The sequence below is a fragment of the Diceros bicornis genome, chromosome 24, assembly GCF_020826845.1.
Source record: "Diceros bicornis minor isolate mBicDic1 chromosome 24, mDicBic1.mat.cur, whole genome shotgun sequence".
Classification (NCBI taxonomy): domain Eukaryota; kingdom Metazoa; phylum Chordata; class Mammalia; order Perissodactyla; family Rhinocerotidae; genus Diceros; species Diceros bicornis.
In genome coordinates this window covers 25249294-25270945 of record NC_080763.1, presented here as the reverse complement: position 1 = coordinate 25270945, position 21652 = coordinate 25249294, and the positions used below count along the sequence as shown (strand labels likewise).

The following is a 21652-nucleotide window of genomic DNA, read 5'->3' as shown; positions in this document are numbered from 1 at the left end:
AATTCCAGGTAACCTCACATTTGATTCCTTTCCTGATCATCTCTCTTGCTGTTAAAGAAATAGGAGCTTAATTTAGTAAATTGTGCTAAAGTTATTGGCTGATCTTCAGACAGTGGTAGCTTTATTTAGTGTATCAGCGTTCATTTAGAGAAGCAGATCTCTAGGAGTAAATATAGTCTATCTGTGCTAGCTATCTATCTAGTCTATATGTGGGATTCATTACCGAGATTTGCCCTTACTCAAGTATGGCAGTTGGTTAAACAGCCTCTGGAAGGGTGCCTTCAAGTCTGGCAGCAGAGCTGGAAATCCAGAGGGCAGGCAGTGGGGAAGGGAAGATGGATATAAAGTGAAGGAGCGCAGGGACAAGCTGGAGCCCATGGGGATGGACTAGAATCCGTGTCAGTTCTCACTGCCTGCAACCCTGATGAAGTGGGTGTCCTGCAGAAGCTAGCTGGTGGCCTTTGTCACAGAGCTGAACAGCCCTGGCCCAGGAGTGTGAGAAGCTGCAGGAGGATCCAGGGGAAGGTGTAGCAGTTGCAGGCTCAACTGCTGCCCCACACCAACAGGGTCACCAACAGACAATCAAAGTGCCTGCCCAACCTCGCACGCATAAATACAAAGTGGCTGCTGCTTCACTTCCACCCTCTAGAGCTTGCACAAAAATCTCTGCTTTGGAGCACTCTAACCAGAAACATACAGGGAAGGGAATTCTGGAAAATCTACGTTAGCCTAGCTAACTTGACGTATTAGAAAGCCACTGCCACCAGATCCCCATTTTCGAGAACGCGTAAGTGAAGGATGGGGCTAGGATCCATGTTGGTACAAGTAACTGGTGCTGCGTTGGTCGTGCTGACCTGGGAGGTTTTGAGCTCCTCTTTCCTCCGGAGTGGGAAACACGACTTGGAACATTTTAGTCTAAGGAAGTGTTTATTAGACTTGATGAGAACTTCCACGCGCCTCACTTCAAGTGCTGGAGACTGCTTTTAGAGAGATTGAGAAGGTGACATAACAGCCCTCCTATAAAAAGGATTAGAGAAGCCAGACATGAAAGGTCACATACTGTATGATTCCGTTTATGTGAAATATCCAGAAAAGGTAACATAGAGACAAAAAGCAGATGGTGATTGCCAGAGCCTGAGGGGGCGTGGGGAATGGGGAGTACAGTAGTCCCCCCTTATCCGTGGTTTCGCTTTCTGTGGTTTCAGTTACCTGCGGTCAGCTGAAGTCCAAAATATTAAATGGAAAATTCCAGAAATAATTCATAAATTTTAAATTGCTTGCTGTTCTGAGTAGTTGATGAAATCTTGTCCCATCCTGCTCCATCCTGCCCGGGACGTGAATCATCCCTTTGTCCAGTGCATCTGTGCTGTATATACTACTTGCCTGTTAGTCACTTAGTAGCATCTGTTATCAGATCACTGTCATGGTATCACAGTGCTTGTGTTCAAGTAACCATTACTTTACTTAATGTCTCCAAAGTGCAAGAGAAGTGATGCTGGCAATTTGCATATGCCAAAGAGAAGCTGTAAAGTGCTTCCTTTAAGCGAAAAGGTGAAAGTTCTCCACTTAACAAGAGAAGAAAGATTGCATGCTGAGGTTGCCAAGCTCTATGTTAACTTGTATTACAGTATATTGTTATAATTGTTCTATTTTATTATTGTTGTTAGTCTCTTACTGTGCCTAATTTATAAGTTAAACTTTATCATAGGTGTGTATTTATAGGAAAAAAGGTACTATAAAAAGGATTCGGCACTATCCACGCTTTCAGGCATCCACTGGGGGTCTTGGAACACACCCCCCGAGGATAAGGGGGCACTCTTGTAACAGCTTAATTGGTATAGAGTTTCCTTTAGGGGGAATGAAAATGTTTCGGAACTAGAGAGAGGTCGAGGTTGCACAGCATTGTGAATGTACTAAATTGTTCATTTTAAATGGCTACGTTATGTGAATTTCACCCCGATAAAAAAATTTTTTTAATTTACAAAGAGGATTAGAGATGAGTCGTTTTGAATTCTGATCTCAAGTTCGCCATTGCTATAAAATAGATTAGTTTTGAATATCTTTGATTTCTTTTTTTCCCAACTTTATTGAGGTATTAATTGACAAATAAAAATGGTATATATTTAAGGTGTCCAACGTGATGATTTGATATACGTTGTGAAATGATTACCATAATCAAGTTAATCAACATATCCTCACCTCACATAGTTACTTTTGTGTGTGTGTATGTGGTGAGAACACTTAAGATCTACTCTCTTAGCAAATTTCAGGTATACCATACAGTATTATTAATTCCAGTCATGATGCTGTACTTTAGATCCCCAGAACACATTCATCTTATTCATTGATTTTTTGAACACAAAAAGAAGGGGTTGGAAAAATAACTCCTTGAGTAGTGCTAAGATCTGTTTGATATTCCAGTCTGCAAAAAATCTAGAAATCCAGAACCTTTTGTTGGGAAAAGGCGGGTCCCATACTGCCCTGGTGGAGTGCTCCTGGAAGTAGTGAAAGGAATTCACGTCCTCATGTTGCAGGTCAGGAAAACCTCTATGTGGGGCTGGCCCCTTTAAGACTCAGAGACTGAAGTAATCTGGTAGCTAATGAGTCATAATGACAACTTTCTTGGGTAATTCTCCCTGGAAATTTAGTTCTTACCCTCCGGGGCCAGAAGGACTGAGGAGTAGGCATCTTCTCCTCAGTGTGGTTGGTAAGAGATATATGTAGATGGGCTTACACATCTCTGGCTTCATTTTCCAAAATCTAGATGTCCCTGCCCTAGACAGGAGACCATGATGTTTAGTTTGGGCTCTTTTCTAGCCTGAGGGGAACACAGAGTTTAGTGAGAGGGAAGAATTTCTTTGAAGTGTGGTCTGAGTGTTCAGTCCTATTTCTAAAACCTAGGAGGGAATGGGAGGAAGAAGGTCCTGGCCCAAGAGCACCTATGAAGCCCATTGCTACTGTCAATGCATCTGCTGAAAAAAGTGCTGGTAGCCGAACATTACTTTGGACTTTTGTTCAGGTTTTTCATGAATCCAGGTATTCCTGATTCACGGGTAGTCAGTGCTTAGGAATCCTCCAGGACTTCACTCAAAGGGAGAAGAGCTGCAAGTCAGAACCGGAAGGGAGAGGTGCTGAAGCCCACCATCATGAGAGCGTGTGACCTGGGCACACACCCTCCTGCCTAGACCCCCTCGTCTTCCAGGACAGGTAACCAAATTGATTGGTGTCTGTCGCTGCAGGAGATGGTGGCTTGGAAATGGACATGCTAGAGGACCTCGAGTCCCTGCAGTTTGAGTATGGGATTCGAGAGGAAGACCGCTGCTGGCTGTATTTGCAGGGCCGTTCTCGCGGGCTGATGATCAAGGCCTGTGCCCATGCAGCCTTCTTCTGCAAGCTATTCCGTAATCTGAGGTAAGCTAGGTCTCCAGGGTCAGGCAGATGGAGAAGAATCTCACTGTGGAGAATCCAAATGGCTTGAACTTCTTATATTGGAGGATAACTTTGACAGGAGGAGTGTCTTCCTACCTTTTCCAACCCCCAGTCAATCACTCCTGGCCTGAAAGCACCAGGGAAATGCATACCAGGCTCCCTTGGCAGCGGTTATGTAATAAAGCATGGCTTGTGTGATTTCCTTTCAGTGAGTGGATTGATTGAATGATCAATTCATTCATTCAATCACTCACTCATTGGGACCACCAGCTTGTCTTCCACAGCTACCAATGACTAGCTTTTCCATGGCTATTGGCTGAAAATCAGGTTTGTTCTTTCTTTCGGGCTGAGCTAATAGTGGAATGCTCCCTCACAGGAAAGCCATTTGGGACACTGGGGGTCCCTATGGCCGGGTGACTTTCTTGAAACCAGGAATACTGATTTGCAGAGAAGCTCTCAGTCTAGCCCTGGCTTCTGATATCTTAGTACAATGTGGCTTCAGACACTTAAATAGGAGGCATGTGAGAGCCAGGTACCTAGGACACGGATCCTGGATTCTGTAACTCCAGGTTATGCCTGGAGCATTTGTCCCCACCTCAGTCAACTTTTCTCTGAAGTTAGATCAACTCCTAGATGGTGGGACCAGATCTGAATTGAACATGTTATAGATACAGCAAGGAGGCAGGCTGTTCAATGAGTTTGCTGATTGGCTGACTGGTAAGGATGCATAAACCTACTGGTTTCATCCAAGATGACTGGTGAGAAACTAATATATGAAACTTCCAGGAGGCATTTTATATTTGGAAGGATCAGGCGCTGAAAGAAAACACTCTCTTTTCAACCAAGAGATAAGTCTTAAATAGAATGGGGCTTGTGATGCTTATCTGGAAGCTCTAGAGCTTTAAGACTCCAATTTTTACAGAAATACAAACTGTAAAATTGTTGTATAACATAAAACAATGCCTTGTGTGTTCAGAATTTGTTCATCTTGGGCCAAGGAAACATATCCAGAACCAACAATAAGTGAACTTCTGGAAAGAGTGGCCTCAAACACTCGATCTTCAATTTCAGGCCTGTTTTCCCATACAAACCATTTACTTTTATAAATCACAATGTTTGAAAAAAGCTGTTACCGGGCTGGCCCTGTGGCTTAGCGGTTAAGTGCGCCCGCTCTGCTGCTGGTGGCCCAGGTTCGGATCCCGGGCGCGCACCAACGCACCGCTTCTCCGGCCATGCTGAGGCCGCGTCCCACATACAGCAACTAGAAGGATGTGCAGCTATGACATACAACTATCTACTGGGGCTTTGCGGGGAAAATAAATAAATAAATATAATCTTAAAAAAAAAAAAGAAAAAAGCTGTTACCTAGTTTCCCGGATCTGTGCAGAATTGAAAGAGCAAACTAAAAAGAGTAGGTGTATGGTAGGAGAGGGGTGCACTTATCCTGATGGCAATGAAAATTGACAGCTGTCTGCATAGGAAACAAACAATGAAGGAACAGGCCCACAGTGTTCCCAGAGGATGTATAATAGTGGCTGTTCACAATGATGGTCCTGAGTCAACGAAACGGTTAAATATTCAGACCTTGTGTTTAAGAAGGCAGGGAAATGCACAATACATGTAACCAAAAAATCCTCATTTAAAAATATTTTAAACAAGTATTGGTTCCTTGAAGGAGTATGCTCTACTTTCTGGAAAATTCACTCAGGAGGAACATTTCATTCTCTTGTGACGCTGGATAAGTGGCACATAATTGGAATGCCTCATCTCTGAAGTACTTAAGGTGCCATCAGACCACCATATGAGGACGTTAAAGCAGAGAATGTCAGAGGGTGACAGCGAGAAGAGCTACAGGGTGTGCGTGTCTTTATGCATGTGTCTGTGTGTTCATTCTCCAGAGAATCATTACATGAGAAACAAACTTCCAAACGTCTCTCGACTGGATCTCTTGACGACGCTCCTGATGATGACGCGCTAAGGGCGGGCATCATTGGAGGCGGCCGCCTTGGGCAGCAGCTGGCTCACGCACTGCTTCAGCTTGTCCCCATCCCTGCTGAAGGTCTGCAGATCTCCACTCGGAGGCCAGAGGCCCTGGGTGAGGAGCAGTGTGTGGTAGAAAGGGGGCTTGGGTGTACTTTTTAGGAACTGACGAGGCCATTTTGAAAGGGTCCTTTGGAAGAGGAATCCTTGCGTGCAGCATGCTGAGTTCTCAGCTTGCTAGCCCTGAAACTAGCTAGAAAAATGGTTCTTTAACTTGTTCCTAAAACAACTTTCTTCTCCACTTAAATGTTTTATATCCATCTCTCCTCCCCATGTCCTTGGTGGTGAGATATCTTTCTGGGTCTTTGATACAGAGAAGCTTTCCAAACAGAGTTCAAATCTTCTAACTGGACCAGTTAGCAAGTAGTGGGTGTTAACCAGTTCCAAACATTTGGCCTTGTGTTTTTAAAAATAACATTTACTGAATTTGAAGAAATGTTTTGTAATGATTCCATTTACTAATCAGCAATCAGAACAGTGGTTGCTGCTGAGGAGACCGACAGAGGGAACTTTTGGGGGGATGGAAATGTTCTATATCCTGAGAGAGGTATAAGTTACATGGGTGTATGCATTTGTCAAAAATGAGCAAACTATATACTTCAGATCTGTGTGTTGCACTGTATGTAAATTATACTTCAATAATTTTTAAAATTAAAATATATGCATATTTTAGAAAATTTAGAAAATTACTCTATAGAGAAGTAAATAATAACTACCTATAATCCCTTTACCAGGGATATCATTCTTTTCCATTTTTTCTCTGATTATATCAGTAATTGATACTGTACAAAGTTGTTTGTGTCCTGCTTTTTTCACTTAATGTATGATGAGCATATTCTCATAAAATTTAACATTCTTCAAAATCATGATTTTAAGGTTGTATAGTATTCCAAAGTATGGTTGTATGATAATTTATGTAACTGTGCCTTATGTAGTTGGACTTCCTTGTACATAATTTTTAAAATAAAATTACTAGGTCAAAGAATAGGTACAGCTTTCTTAAGATATAATTTGTATATAATAAACTACACATTTTTAAAGTGTACAATTTGATGTTCTGACACATGTATACACCTGTGAAACCATCAGCACAATCAAGGTAAGGAACTTATCCTTCACTGCCAAATTTCCTTGTAATTTCTTTCTCTCTACCTCCCTGCAGCCCCCCTACCCAGGAAACCACTGATCTGATTTCTGTCACCACCGATTAGTTTGCATTTTCTAAAATTTTATATAAATGGAATCACTCAGTTTGTATTTTTTTTGGTGTGACTTTTTTCACTCTGCATGATTATTTTGAGATATATCCATGTTGTTTTACGTATTGATACTCTTTTTATTTCTGAGTAGTATTTCGTTGCATGAATATTTCACACTTTATTCATCTGTTGATCGACATTCAGGTTGTTTCCAGTTTTTGACTACTATGAACATTTGTGTACAAATATTAGCGTGGATAAATGCTTTAATTTTTCTTGGGTAAACACTTGTGAGTGGAATGGCTGGGTCATATGGTAGGTATACTTAATTTTCAAAGAAACTTCTAATATAGGTTTTCAAATTGACCTCCAAAAAAGGTTGTTTAGGTGTAAACTTTCACCAGCATTGGGTAAGAATACCCATTTTGCTATACTCTTGTCAATTCTTGGAATCTTTTTTTTTTATCACCATTTTAATATGCCTTTTAAATTTTTCTTATTTTAATAAGTCTTTCATTGATCACTGGAAGAGATGAATATTTTTATAGGTTTATTGCTATTTCATCTTTTTGGAGTTCTTTTCGTCCAATTTTTCTGTTGGAGTGCCTTATTTTTCTTATTGATTTGTAAATGTTCTTTCTATATTAAGGAAACAAAAAAAAATCTTACCACTCAAGGCATATTTCTTAAATCTCATCAATAGGACTAGTATATATGATATTTCAATACAGTGCATATATTCTTTGGGAAGCAATATGTTTATTGATAATAAAGTTACAGTTTTAGAATATCACTGCACATTATGTAAGGAAGCAAGAATTCAAAATGCTCAGCATCAGCTTCTACGCACTTTTGAGAACAACACTTGAAAGAAGCATGGAGGAGCCTGTTTTCTCAACTTCCTCTTTGTCCTATCCACCTCCAGGCTCATGAGTACCCAGGTGACCTCAGCACCAAGTTTATCATGTACTCTTGGTAGTTCTGATAAGAACTGACCTCTCCAATGTCTAATATTCTGTTTTCCAATAACACTTAAAACATACTACCATATGTGAGTTTACTACATTTTTACTTTCGAAAATCCATATTGCAATAAGTACAATCAAATGATTAACTAGAGTCAGCGTTTTCATGCAACTACATGAGTTATCACATTTCACTCTACTTTTATAAATATCTTATTAATGTTAAATTGTGTGTACTTTACTGAAACTGTACAGAGGAGTATAATTTTCCAAACTCCTTCCACTCTCTTAGTCTTTCCCACCGACCTACGCCAGTTAGCTGTGTACTTTTGGGCAAGTCACAGAACTTCTGGAAGCCTCAGCTTCCTCATCTATAATATAGGAATAATACTAGTCTCCGCCTCATAGGTCCTTGTGAGGATTCCCTTAGATCACGTGTGTAAAGTACATTGTACATTATCTGCCACACGTTAATCCTTCAGTGAATTGGAGCAGAAGGCTTCTTTAAGATATTTTTCTTCCTAAAAAAAAAAATCTGAAAAATTCTAGCATTTGGTCTGAAAGTAAGATAATGAGGAATTATCTTGTAATCTCAAGCACTGCTGCGATGGCCCTAGCTGCTTTAGTAATGGGTTAGGGATTGCTCCGTGGCTTTTAGGAGGCATGAGGAATCTCTTCTGATTGATGTGGAGACAAGACTTGAGATAAAAGCATTGTCATCTTCTCCCCAAAGTTGATGCTCAGGTCAAACTCCTGTGTACTGTGATCTTCGTCTTCCTTTCTCTCTCCAGCTGAGTTCCAGAAACTGGGAGTCCAGTGCTTCTACCATAACTCTTCTCTGGTGGCCTGGGCCAACGTGATATTCCTCTGCTGCCTGCCATCTCAGCTGCCTAACATCTGCGTGGAAATTCAAACCAGCCTGGACAAAGCCTGTATTGTGTACAGCTTTGTAGCTGCCGTCCCCATACCCAGGTATCTTGTTAGGGTGAGCACAGAACTGGCAGAACTGCTGTCTCCTCATCTCTGGCTTCGGCCTCCCGCCTCCAACCCAGCCCCTACCTCTTGGAGTTGGTCATTCCCAGTCATAAGGTGGAAGCAGCTTCATCAGCAGAAGGGCCCAGCCACCGTTTCTAATTGTGTCTTCCCCACTTCTTCACAAACAGTACTTGTGGGTGGGACATTTTCTTTGATGTGCAAATGTTTATAACTGCAATAGAGCATTGCTTCCCACTACTGGAAGCTGACGCGTGTTCCCCTTGCTCATCAACGAGAAGGGAAACCACCAGTCAAGAGCATGAAAAGTGACTGAGAGCACGTGTCAAAAATTGTTTTTATACCTCTGGTGTCTAGCCCAGTGCCAGGCACATGTTAACATTCAGTAAGTGTTTGCTGGGTGGATGGCTGAACCATCCCACAACAAGCAGTACCCTGAGCGCTGACCCACACCCTCATTTGCCTGGGAGCAGAGGCGTGCACAGGCGTCTGTCGTTGGGTTGGATGGGAACTCAGTGGATTATGTGGTGGTTTATTCCAGTCCTGGCCCCGCACTCCCTGTCTTGGTGGCTTTACTTTCAGGTTGAAACTCCTACTGAACCACACCAATATCTTGCGGCCTCAGTATCACTGTGGTGAAGATTTTGTCAACATCTGGGGGGCCAATAAGGACATCACAGCTGCTCTCCAAGATCCTGCAATTCTTCAGGCTACCTGTCCCTACAGTCCTGCTGGTAACGGCTCACCGTATTTTTGGCATCCTTCTGAAAATTACCCTCTTCTTGGCCTGTTGCTAGCTTATTAAATCCCTGTGTGTGTGTGTGTTGGAGGGTGTGAGGGGAAAGTATAAGTTAGATACATTCTCAGTTATTTAGGTTTTGTACGGGAACAGCTTTGGTGGCAAAAAGCAGGCTTTATTAGGGAAAGCTGAGAAGTCTCATTATTCCGACCCCTTAAGGATGAACTGGAAACAACCAGAGGAGAGAGCTGATTTAAACAGGAGGATGTAGTGTCTGGGACTAATATGGCTTTTCCCTGCTCTAATCTTGCAGTTTTCCCTAGTCCCTTCATCTTGAGAAGGACCTTTCTAGAGACTTCTAGAGATGCTTCTGCCATGAGCAATGTCTGCATTAGTCATACCTGTCCTCCCATGGCAGGGTCAACACATGCTGTGTTATAAAGGGCACAAACAGGGCTCTTGGCCCAGGAAAGAGGAGTGCCTGCTTATCTTGAGGTTCAGATGAGCAACCTGTCTTGGAAAAAAGGTGGCTGTTCACCATCTGGGGTTCATCCTAGGTTCCCTGCAAACTTTACTGGTGGTGCTAACTGGGATGTCCCTTCTCACTGATGTGTAGGGGGGATTATCCTCAATGTCAAGTGGTTGGAGGGAGTGTTCTATGCAGCCCTAAATCTCTGCACTGCCAAGGACATGCCTCACGCACAAGTGCTGCAGCTTCTGAGTGAACAGTTCCTCTCTGCGCACTTCGAAGACTGTGGGAAAGATGGAGCATCTTGCCCTAAATTTCAACTACTAGATTTTGTCAGCAAAGCCTATGCCAAGAACCTACTGCAGAAAAGGTAAGGTCTCAGACAGCTGGCCATTCTAATTTCTCCCACACTGTTGTCTTAGCAAATTCTTTTTCTCTTTCATGTTATCTTTAAAAATTTATAAAAATACATTCTTTTTTTTTTTAAGATTTTATTTATTTATTTCCCCCCCCCAAAGCCCCAGTAGATAGTTGTATGTCATAGTTGCACATCCTTCTAGTTGCTGTATGTGGGACGTGGCCTCAGCATGGCTGGAGAAGCGGTGTATCGGTGTGCACCCGGGATCCGAACCCGGGCTGCCAGCAGCGGAGCGCGCACACTTAACCACTAAGCCATGGGGCCGGCCCAAAAATAATACATTCTTAAAAAAAAATCCAACTAGTGGAAAAGTGAAAGCCATCCTTTGCCCTCCCATCCCATTTCATAGACTCTACCTCTAACAGTTTTTATATTTTTGTCTTTTTATCTATGCCTTTACAAACATATATTTATATTGTCATTATATTGTAATGTGAATGTATATAAATATTTTAGAAACATGGAGACTATATATACTGCTTTTTCACTTACTATGTTGTGGATACCATATACAGTCCTATCTACTTCATTTATGTGCAACTGCATAGGCATCCACTGGATACATTTAATTACATTTATTCATCCCATTTCTTCTTGAGGGCAATGTAGATCGCCCCTGTCCCAAATTTTGCATAAAGGGCTGCACTGAACATCCTCGTACTTACTTTGCACACTTGTACAAGTATTTCTGTTGGATAAATATCTACATGAATCTCTGGATCAGAGGTTATATATATTTAATGTTTGATAGATATTTCCAATTTGCTTATCAAAAACATGGTGTTCATTTACATTTCCACCAGTGGTGTAGGAGAGTGCCATTTCTCTACAGCTGATAACTATAAGATGTTTTTTTTTTTTGTGAGGAAGATTAGCCCTGAGCTAACATCTGTTGCCAATCCCCCCCCTTTTGCTGAGGAAGATTGGCCCTGGGCTAACATCTGTGCCCATCTTCCTCTACTTTATACGGGGGACGCCTGCCACAGCATGGCTTGATATGCGGTGCATAGGTCTGCGCCCGGGATCTGAACCTGTGAACCCCGGGCCGCCAAAGCAGAGCACACGAACTTAACCACTATTCCACCAGCCTGGCCCCCCTAAGATCAATCTTTTTAATCTTTGATAATCTAATAGGGAAAAATTGTTGCCCTTGTTACCAGTGACTTCCATGTCACTAAATTCACTGGACACTTTTAAGTCCTTTTCTTCCTTGACTAGTGACCATGCCGTCCTTCTTGAAGCAATCTCTTCTGTTGGCTTTCATGATACTCTCACCTTCTCCTCATCTTCTTCCTGTCTCTCTGGCCCCTCCTCTGCCAGCTCGTCTTCTGCCCCATCCTTAAATCTGGGAGTTTTCAGGACTCTGTCCTAGGCCTTCTTTTCTCTTCATTGTACACTTTGTCTACGGATGATCTTTTCCACATTGGGGACTTAGGTTGCCTTCTTTACACTGACAGCACTGACTCTGTATTTCTAGCCTAGATGTCAATTCCGTGCCCAGGTAAATTCGTACGCACCATCTCCACTCAAACTCAATGTGTCCAAAAGCATAACTGTTCTCATACCTGCTCTTCTGGTGTTTGTTATCTAATTACATGCTCGTTCACCAAGTTGTTCAAGCCAGAACCCTGGAAGTAATCCTTGATTCTTCCCTCTTTCTTATCTTTTTTATTCTAATTAATTATCAATGGCCTGTGTGATACATTTTCAGTTTGGGGATTTTCCATCCCCCTAATCCTGGGATTCCCTTTACCTCTCTCTTACACTGGATCTCTTTCCTGGATCCTTCTTCCTCTAGCATGGTTTACTCCCTCACTGTGGAAGATCATATCCTATTCCAGTAGCTTCCTTAGAAAAGGATGCATAGGAAGTAATTTTTATTTATTTATTTATTTGTTTGTTTATTTATTTATTTATTTACTTATTTGCTGAGGAACATTTGCCCTGAGCTAACATCTGTTCCAATCTTTTTTTTTTTCTTGAGGAAGATTAGCACTGAGCTAACATCTGTGCCAGTCTTCCTCTATTTTATATGTGGGTCACCACCACAGCGTGGCCGCCAACAAGTGGTGTACGTCAAGGCCTGGGAACCAAACCTGGGCTGCCGAAGCAGAGTGCGCTGAACTTAACCACTAGGCCATGGGGCCAGCCCCAGGAAGTAATTTTTAGAGACTATGTCTGAAAATGTTTTTATTCTCACCTAATATTTTATTAAGAACATAGCCAGGGATAGAATTCTAGGTTAGAAATAATTTTCCCTCAGAATTTTAAAGGCATTGCTTGGGCCGGCCCCGTGGCTTAGCGGTTGAGTGCATGCGCTCTGCTGCTGGCGGCCCGGGGTTCGGATCCCGGGCGCGCACCGACGCACCACTTCTCCTGCCATGCTGAGGCCTCGTCCCACATACAGCCACTAGAAGGATGTGCAACTATGACATACAACTATCTACTGGGGCTTTGGAGGAAAAAATAAATAAATAAATAAATAAAATCTATAAAAGCATTGCTCTATTCTCTTTCAGCTTTTAGTTGCTGTTGAGAAGTACAGTGCCATTCTAATTCTCAAATTCATCCTTTGTCTGAAACCTGTTTCTTTCTTTTCTCTCTGGAAGCTTATAGGATCTTTTGACCTCAGTATCCTGAAATTTTATGATATGTCATGATTTGGGTCTATTTTGACTCATTGTGTTGGGCACTTAGTGAGCCTTTCCTTTTTTTTTTTTCCCTTAACTTTAAAAAATACTGGAGCCAGCCCAGTGGCACAGCAGTTAAGTTTGTGTGCTGTGCTTTGGCAGCCCGGGGTTCACAAGTTCAAATCCCAGGTGTGGACCAATGCACTGCTCATCAAGCCATGTATGGCGGCGTCCCATATACAAAATAGAGGAAGATGGGCACAGATGTTAGCTCAGAGCCAGTCTTCCTCAGGAAAAAGAGGAGGATTGGCAACAGATGTTAGCTCAGAGCCAATCTTCCTCACACACACACACAAAAATACTGTGAAATATAACACATACACAGAAAAGTACATATTCCATAAATTCTTAAATATACAGTTTAATGAATTATTGTAAAGCAAATACCCATGTAAGTGCCACCCACAAAAGACACAGAACAGTCAGTGGTCCTTATCAATCTGATGTCAAGTTCTCCAATTTTCTCCAATTAAGTCGTCAATAATTTCCTCCCCTCCCCTCTGTTTTCTCTATTCTCTCTTTCTGAATATTTTATTAGTCAAATGTTGGACCTCCTGGACTGATCCTCTGATTTTCTTTATCTCTCCTATTTTCAGTATCTTTGTCTTTTTGCTTTGCTGAGAAATTTTCTCAACTATATTGTTTTTGCTATCATATTTCCATTTTTGCTATATTTTGATTTTCAAAGATTTTCTTTTAGGCTCTAAATATTCCTTTTTTATGTAGCATCCTGTTGTCATTTCACTGTGCAATACCATTTCTTATCCCTTTGAGAATGGAAATGATACAGGTTTCTTTTCTTCTCTGAAGAGTCTGTTTCCTCCAAGTTGCTTGCTTTCTTTTCTTTTTTTTGAGCTGTACCCCTTTTATTTTTCTGTTTAAAATCAAACAGAAAACAAACACACACCAATTCTGTTATGCACTAACATTGTCAAAGAACATCATTTGTGCAAGAGGACTAAGAACAGAAATGTGTTTACAGAGATCCAAACATAAGTGAGCGTCAGCGCCTCGCACCCAGCTTTCCGATGGGGCTCAGGAGGAGCCACTTCACAATTGCTGGGGCTAAACAAAGTTGCAGAATTCTTTGCCAGGTATTTGAGGAAATCATGAAGATAGTTCAGTAATAAAGCAAGGCTTTTCTCATCCAGAAGTGTATAGGCCAACATCACTCCAATTTGTACAAATAATCTCAGTCAATGTGGCGCTCCATACACCTGAGAATGGGTGCATGAGGGTGATCTGCGAGGATTTCAGCGTACTGTGGTCTCTCAAATTTGAGAGTAGCTGAGTGCCCAACATTACATTGAAGTATTCCTTTATCCCTGCCACAGCTTCATTAACAGCATACTCCTTACTGTCTGTGTTTCCTCGAGATTTCTCATAATTTGCATAATCCTCTAGGATGGAATCCACCTTCTTGGCAGGAAGATAAAAAAGCTGTTTTCACAGGGTAATTAACTCCCAGTCACCCACGAGCCACGGTTTTAGTTCTTCAGGTATCCTGACTTTAACTTCAACTCCGTTCATGAACGTTTCCTCGTTTTCGGCAGTAGAATCTACTCGGGCCCTTTTCTTGCGAGGAGGCTGAGGTTTCTCACTGGTACTGCCACCATCTCCATTTCCAGGTGTTTTCTGCTTGTGCTTTTTTTTTGTTTTCACTTCAACAGTTTTCTGTTGCAGACCAGATGTCTTCTTTCCTGGGGCAGCCCCTCTCATCCTCCCCTCTGCATATTGCTCCTGACTGGCTTTTTGAAGTTCTTGCTGTTTCTGCAGATTGGTGTTCACGTATTTGAGTACTCTGCTTTCTGGAACCCATTCATCCCAATTTGTATTCCACCCACTGCAATGTATAAAATATTTCACTTGTTTGTCCTTTATGGCAACCTTTACACACTTTGCTTCGTAAAGGAGAGGTCCATGAAAGCACAGCACACTCACCCTCCCGGAATTTAGGCTTCAGGTGCTGCTCCAGCACCATTTATAAGTGATTCTCCGCTGCCTCCTCCTTCTCCCACCAACCCCGTCTACCGCCCTCTGCTCTCTACCCTTCCAAGTTGCTTTCTGATCATTTATTTGGGTCTCTATCATTCATTTGAGAGGCTTTCTTCAAGTATATGGAGAACCTTGACTGTCTGCTCATATTTAAGATCCTGGTTACTAAAAAGTTCCTTGGAAACTCTGCGTTTGCTACTGTGGTCTTTACTACAGAGTGATTTGGTCAGCTGTTTCCTTGGGAAACCCTGGTATCTTGGTTTCAATATTCACAGGAATATTGGTGTCTCGAAGACTTTGGGACCCAACTTGGGGAAAGAAAGCTGCGTGTGTGTATAGGAAGAGAGGTGGTCGTATCATTCAGTACGTATTTTTTCACTTTATTTCCCCCTTTTCAGTATATCCCTACCCTCATCAGTGCCTATTGTCCCCCTGTCCAGAGATCCCCCATCTAACCCTCTCCAGAGAATAAACCTTCTGTTGGGGAGGGGGAGGGACAGTCTTCTGATTGTGCTGCGTTGGGTAGGGTACTGGGAGGGTCTCTCTCCTTTTTAAGATTTTCAACCCATCATCCTGTTTTTAGCCCCATCTTACCCCTACTTCCAGATGTACTTGGTCCACTACTTCCTGAGTCTTGTGGGTTCTATGATGTAAATGGACCGTGTCTTGGCTTTCCCTGTTACTGACTTAGGATTCAGTCATTATTTGTCCATATTCTTTCCAGCTTACAAACTTGTTGCTCTTGTGTTCTCATTCTCATTTTATGTTCCTGGCCTATTTTTCTTTTGGATTGTTTGCTTTTACTTATTGTTTTGTAGGAGGTTTTCAGTAGGAATATGTTATATGTATTAGAAATATTTTTCATATTATTTATCTTTCTTTTTAGTATCCTTTACTGTTCAGAGGATTCTAATTTTTATAATCAAAATTGTCAAATCACTTTTTTATGGCTTCAGGGTTTCAAGTCATAAAGACCATCTTCATCCCAAGATATTCTATATTTTCTTCTAATATCTTATTTTTAAAATATTCAAATCTTTAATCAATTTGAGATTTTTAATATCTTTTATTCATTTTGGAAAGCAAATTGGCCTAACACTATTTATAGAGTAGCCAATCTTTTCCTACCAATTTGAAATATGATTTTTATCATTGCTAAACTGCAAGATATTCATGGGTATATTTCTGAACTCTATTCTGAACTCTGGACCTATTTTTCTATTCCCACACTACAATTAATTACTGTACTGTGAATGTATATTTTGGCATCTAGTAGAGCAAGTCTTCGTCATTATTATTTTCCAAAATCTTAACCCTTCTCACACATTTATTCTTTTATGTGAACTTTTGAAAAATAACTTTAAAAATTAGGAAAGTAACAAATGTTTGTGGTAAAAGCATTATCAACTGAAATGTACCAAACAGAAAGTGAAAGTACCTCCCTCAAATCCCATTTTCCAGACGTAACTATTGTTGATATTTGCTGTGACAAATGAACTTGAAAATAGGCTATGTTTTTAATGTCAAATCTGGAGTAGGATGTTTGCTCTTGGCTTCTGGTACTTTTTATCAGGTTGAAATATTCCTTCTTAAATGAAAGAGTGATATGGGCCGGCCCCGTGGCTTAGCGGTTAAGTGCGCGCCCTCCGCTACTGGCGGCCTGGGTTCGGATCCCGGGCGCGCACAAACGCACCGCTTCTTCCGCCATGCTGAGGCCGCGTCCCACATACAGCAACTAGAAGGATGTGCAACTATGACATACAACTATCTACTGGGGCTTCGGGGGAAAAAAAAAAAAAGGAGCAGGATTGGCAATAGACGTTAGCTCAGAGCCGGTCCCCCTCAGCAAAAAAGAGGAGGATTGGCATGGATGTTAGCTCAGGGCTGATCTTCCTCACAAAAAAAAAAAAAAATGAAGGAGTGATAGAATGTCATCATTTTCCAATCTCTAATGCAATAACAAATCTAGGCAACACTAGGTGAAAGGTGATGGGGGAACTTTATAATGAATTAATCAGACTGAATCTACTAATCAGTCTTAACACTGCAAAAAGACAGACCATGTATTTCTGGTACTTTTTATCAGGTTGAACCATTCCTTCTTAAATGAAGGAGTGATAGAATATCATCACTTTCCAATCTCTAATGCAATAACAAATCCAGGCAACACTAGGTGAAAGGTGGTGGGGGAACTTTATAATGAATTAATCAGACTGAATCCACTAATCAGTCTTAACACTGCAAAAAGACAGATGATGTGTTTCTGGATAAAAATAGACAGATGCTAATGAAATATTCTTGCCAAAAAATCGAACCTGAATTTGATCAAGTGAATAGATATAATTACCTTTTCATAAGAAATTCAAGAGACAGGAAAGCGTTAAGTGACCTTGAGATGTAATCAGCAAAATCCAGAATGTAGGAAACTTTGAAGGACAAACAACCCAATTTCTTCAACAAATAAACTGCAAAGAAAAAAAAAGAAGGGGACCTTATAGATTAAAAAAAGACTTAAAGGTCACATTAACCAAAATGCATGGGTAGACTTGGTTTCATATTTCTCCCCTCCTTTAATTAATGTTGTAAACAACATAAATAGATTTCCTGCTATCAAGCTTTCCTTGCATTCTTAAAATAAACCCTATGTAATAATAACACTTCCAGATCCTTTTTCCTTGCATTTCATTTAAGACGTTTACATCTATACTCAAAAGTGAAATTGATACGTAGTTTTCAAATTTGGTATCAATGTTGTGTTAACCTTATAGAATTAGGAAGCCTATATCATTATGTTATGGAACAGTGTAAGTGACATAGGAATTATAGATTTCTTGAAGATTTGACTAAACTTAACTGTAGATCCCTTTGGTCCAAATATCTTTTGGGGGAGGCTGAAATTTGACTCTTTTCAGTTTTTCTAGTTTATGATCTATTCAGGTTTACTACTTCTTGAGTCAGTTTTGGTAATTCACATTTTCCTAGCAAAAATATTTCATTTTTATCTGGATTTCAAATTTGATGGCATAAAGTTGTACTTAATGTTTTCTTAATATCTCATTTTGCATGTCTAAGATTGTGTATGTTTTTTAAAAAATTTTTCTTGATTAAATTTGCTAGCAGCTTGTCTATTTTATTGATCTTTTAAAATAACCAGTTCACAGCTTCATTTATTAATTCTACCAGGCTATTGTTTTTGAATTCAAGCATTTCCATTTTTATCTTTAATAATTAGTTCCTTCCTCCTTTCTTTTGCTTTATTTTGTGGTTCTTTTTCTTAGCTTCTTGAATTAAATATTATGGATCATTTAATTTCAATCACATTACCATTATAAAAATAATGAAAGCTAAGAATGTCCATCTAACCTCTTCAGCTATGTGCTATTGGCCTTTGAAATAATGATTACATTGTTGGGCACAAAGTTCCTGTGTTATTAAAGTCTGCTACATCCTCCTACTCAAACTACCTGGGATCCATACCAACATCTGGCAGTTTGTTGAGAAACACAGAATCTGGGGCCCCACCCCAGATACATGGAAGCAAAATCTGCATTTTTACAAGATCTCAGTGATATGCACATTAATGTTGGAGAAATACTGCTCTACATTCTTTTTCATCAGATAATCTGTGAGAATGAGAAGGATGGCATATTAATATTTCCACTGTAATTGTAGTTTCTCAGATTCTCTTTATATTTCTAATAATCTTTGTTTTATAAAGTTTGAAGCCATATCATCTGATGAATAAAAGTTCATAATTTTTATATCTTCTTGGTGGATTACACTTTTTAATTGTATCCCCCCTTTTGTGAATTTAATTAATTAATTAATTAATTTTTTTCCCCCAAAGCCCCAGTAGATAGTTGTACATCATAGCTGCACATCCTTCTAGTTGCTGTATGTGGGACGCGGCCTCAGCATGGCCGGAGAAGCGGTGCGTCAGTGCGCGTCCGGGATCCGAACCCGGGCCGCCAGCAGCGGAGTGTGCGCACTTAACCGCTAAGCCATGGGGCTGGCCCAGTATCCCCCCCTTTTTTAAATTAAACTTTCTTTTGAGATTCATATGCAGTTGTTAAGAAACAATAAAAAGAAATCTTATGCACCCATTTATCCAGTTTCCTCCATTGGTACACACTATATATAGATATTGTAAAACAATAGTACACCACCACAACAAGGATACAGTCAAGATACAGAACAGTTCTATCACCAAGGGATCCTTTATGTTGGCCCCTCCTCCCCAACTTGGCAACCATTAATCTGTTCTCCATTTCTATGATTTTGTCATTTCAAGACTGTTATATAAATGGAATCATATAATATGCAACCTTTTGAGATTGGCCTGTTTAATTCAGCATAATTCTCTGGAGATTCATCACAATTGCTGTGTGTATCAGTAGTTTATTCCTTTTTATTGCTGAGTAGTAGCATGGCATGGATGTACCAGAGTTTGTTTAATCATTCACCTGTTGAATGACATCTGGGTTGTTTCCAGTTTTTGGCTATTATGAATAAAGCTATGAACATTCATGTACAGGTTTTGTGTGAATGTAAGTTTTCATTTCTCTGGGACAAAAGCTTAGGAATGCAATTCCTGGGTCATACGGTAGTTGTCTATTTTTTTAAGACACTGCCAAACTGTTCTTCAGAAGTAGTTGTACCATTTTACATTATCATTAGCAATGTATGATCCAGTTTCTCTGCATCCTTACAAGCATTTGGTGTTATCACTAATTTTTATTTTACCATTACACTTATAGATTAATTTGTGGAGAATTGATATCTTTATTATGTTGAGTTTTCCCATCCATGAACATACTATGTCTCTCCACTTATTTGCATCTTCTTTATTTCATCAACATTTTGTAGTTTTCAGTGTGCAAGTCCTGTACATGTTTTGTTAGATTTACACCTAAGTATTCCTTTTTTTTTTTTTTTTGTGAGGAAGATCAGCCCTGAGCTAACATCCATGCTAATCCTCGTCTTTTTGCTGAGCAAGACCAGCTCTGAGCTAACATCTATTGCCAATCCTCCTCCTTTTATTCCCCAAAGCCCCAGTAGGTAGTTGTATGTCATAGTTGCACATCCTTCTAGTTGCTGTATGTGGGACGCGGCCTCAGCATGGCCGGAGAAGTGGTGCATCGGTGCACACTCGAGATCCGATCCCGGGCCGCCAGTAGCAGAGCACGTGCACTTAACCGCTAAGCCACGGGGCTGGCCCCCTAAGTATTCCTTTTTGTATGTGTGAATGGAATTGCATTTTTAATTTCGGTGCCCCAGTGTTCATTGCTAATATATATAAATATAATTGATTTTTTTATGTTTATTTTGTACCCTACAACCTTGTTGAACTCATTTATTAGTTCTAGGAGATTTTTTTGTATATTCCTTGGGATTTTCTACATAGAAAATCATGTCATCTATAAATAGGGACAGTTTCATTTCCTCCTTTCCAATCTGTATGCCTTTTATTTCCTTTTCTTGCCTTAGTGCACTGGCTACAACTTCCAGTACTATGCTGAAAAGAGTGGTGAGAGCAGATATCCTTGCCTTACTCCTGATGTTTTTAACACTGTAACAACCCTATGTCTTAATGCTTTTTAACATTTAAATTCTGCTATACAATAATACTTAACACTGCCCCGTTTTCATTTGCATATTAACTTCTACTCCTTTCCCTATACAATTGAAGAGGATATCATTTTTTTAAAGAGGATATCTTAAAAGAAATGAGATCTTTTCCATTCTTAATGTCCATGATCCTCTTATGTATTCTCTTTCTAAATTCAAGGAAAATATACTGAAAAGGATGTCGATGTCATTATTAAAATCATTGTCTAATGATGAATTCCTCCCCAAACACACTTAGCAAAATATACATAAGTGTGAAAACTCATAAGTACAATTAAATCCACATATTGAATAGTTCCAGCTGAATTTTTAATTTAACCAGGAATTTTAATTAGTTTGATACAGAAAATGAAGAACCCTATTTCCAAGTGGAGGAAAACTTTCTTTAAAGGAAATGTTTCACAGCCAAATCAGATGTATGGAACAGACATTAAAAAGTAACAGTATTTGTTTATTTTTCACCCCAGGCCTTTCCCCTGGTTTGATCTGACTGCTGTGCAACTCAAGGAAACTCCCTTTAGCCAGCATCTCTCAACCAGTACTGCTCTCCAGGACCACCTTACCCAACTATACTGTGATTCATTTGGTATCTCTCTAACCAAAGAACAACAGCCAGTGGTTTCCACAGGCTCTCCATCCCAATAAGAGAAGAGACCTCAGGAATCAGGATTTTTTCTCCCTCTACACTGGTTGTGCCCTGATCATCACAAGTGACAGTGGGAGTCATGTGACTGTATGGTGTTTGCCATATGTTAGGCATTAAGGAATTAGAAAATTATACTGATGGTTCTTTAAAATGTAGAATAAAACAAGAGTTCCTTTACATCGCATATTTGGGTGTGTCTGGGTTTTGGAAGCAAACAAATGAAACTACCTAACCTCACACACTTAAGTAAGCTGCTTCCCCAGGAAAGCCTTGTTAATACAAATTCTTTCTCTTCTAAAAGCTAAATTAAATGAGTTATAATGTCATTATTAGACAGTTATATTCTGTAGCTTCTTTTCCTGTAGCAGTATGTAGCTGACAAATGATATAGCCTGATTGTCCTCCCATTTTGGATAGAGAAGTAAAATGTGTGGTAAAAAT

The 21652-nt window shown here is 40.2% G+C and overlaps 1 protein-coding gene and 1 pseudogene across 1 annotated transcript; one reads left to right on the top strand and one right to left on the bottom strand.

Moving 5' to 3' along the window:
- The first annotated feature begins 3239 nt into the window (after positions 1 to 3239).
- NOXRED1 (NADP dependent oxidoreductase domain containing 1) lies at positions 3240 to 21345 on the top strand. Its single transcript, XM_058567458.1, has 6 exons — positions 3240 to 3411; positions 5328 to 5524; positions 8425 to 8605; positions 9209 to 9360; positions 9982 to 10204; positions 21033 to 21345. The coding sequence occupies exons 1-6, from the start codon at positions 3257 to 3259 to the stop codon at positions 21208 to 21210; spliced, it is 1086 nt and encodes a 361-aa protein (XP_058423441.1). The 5' UTR covers positions 3240 to 3256; the 3' UTR covers positions 21211 to 21345.
- LOC131420982 (mortality factor 4-like protein 1) lies at positions 13869 to 14886 on the bottom strand (annotated as a pseudogene).
- Positions 21346 to 21652: the final 307 nt, after the last annotated feature.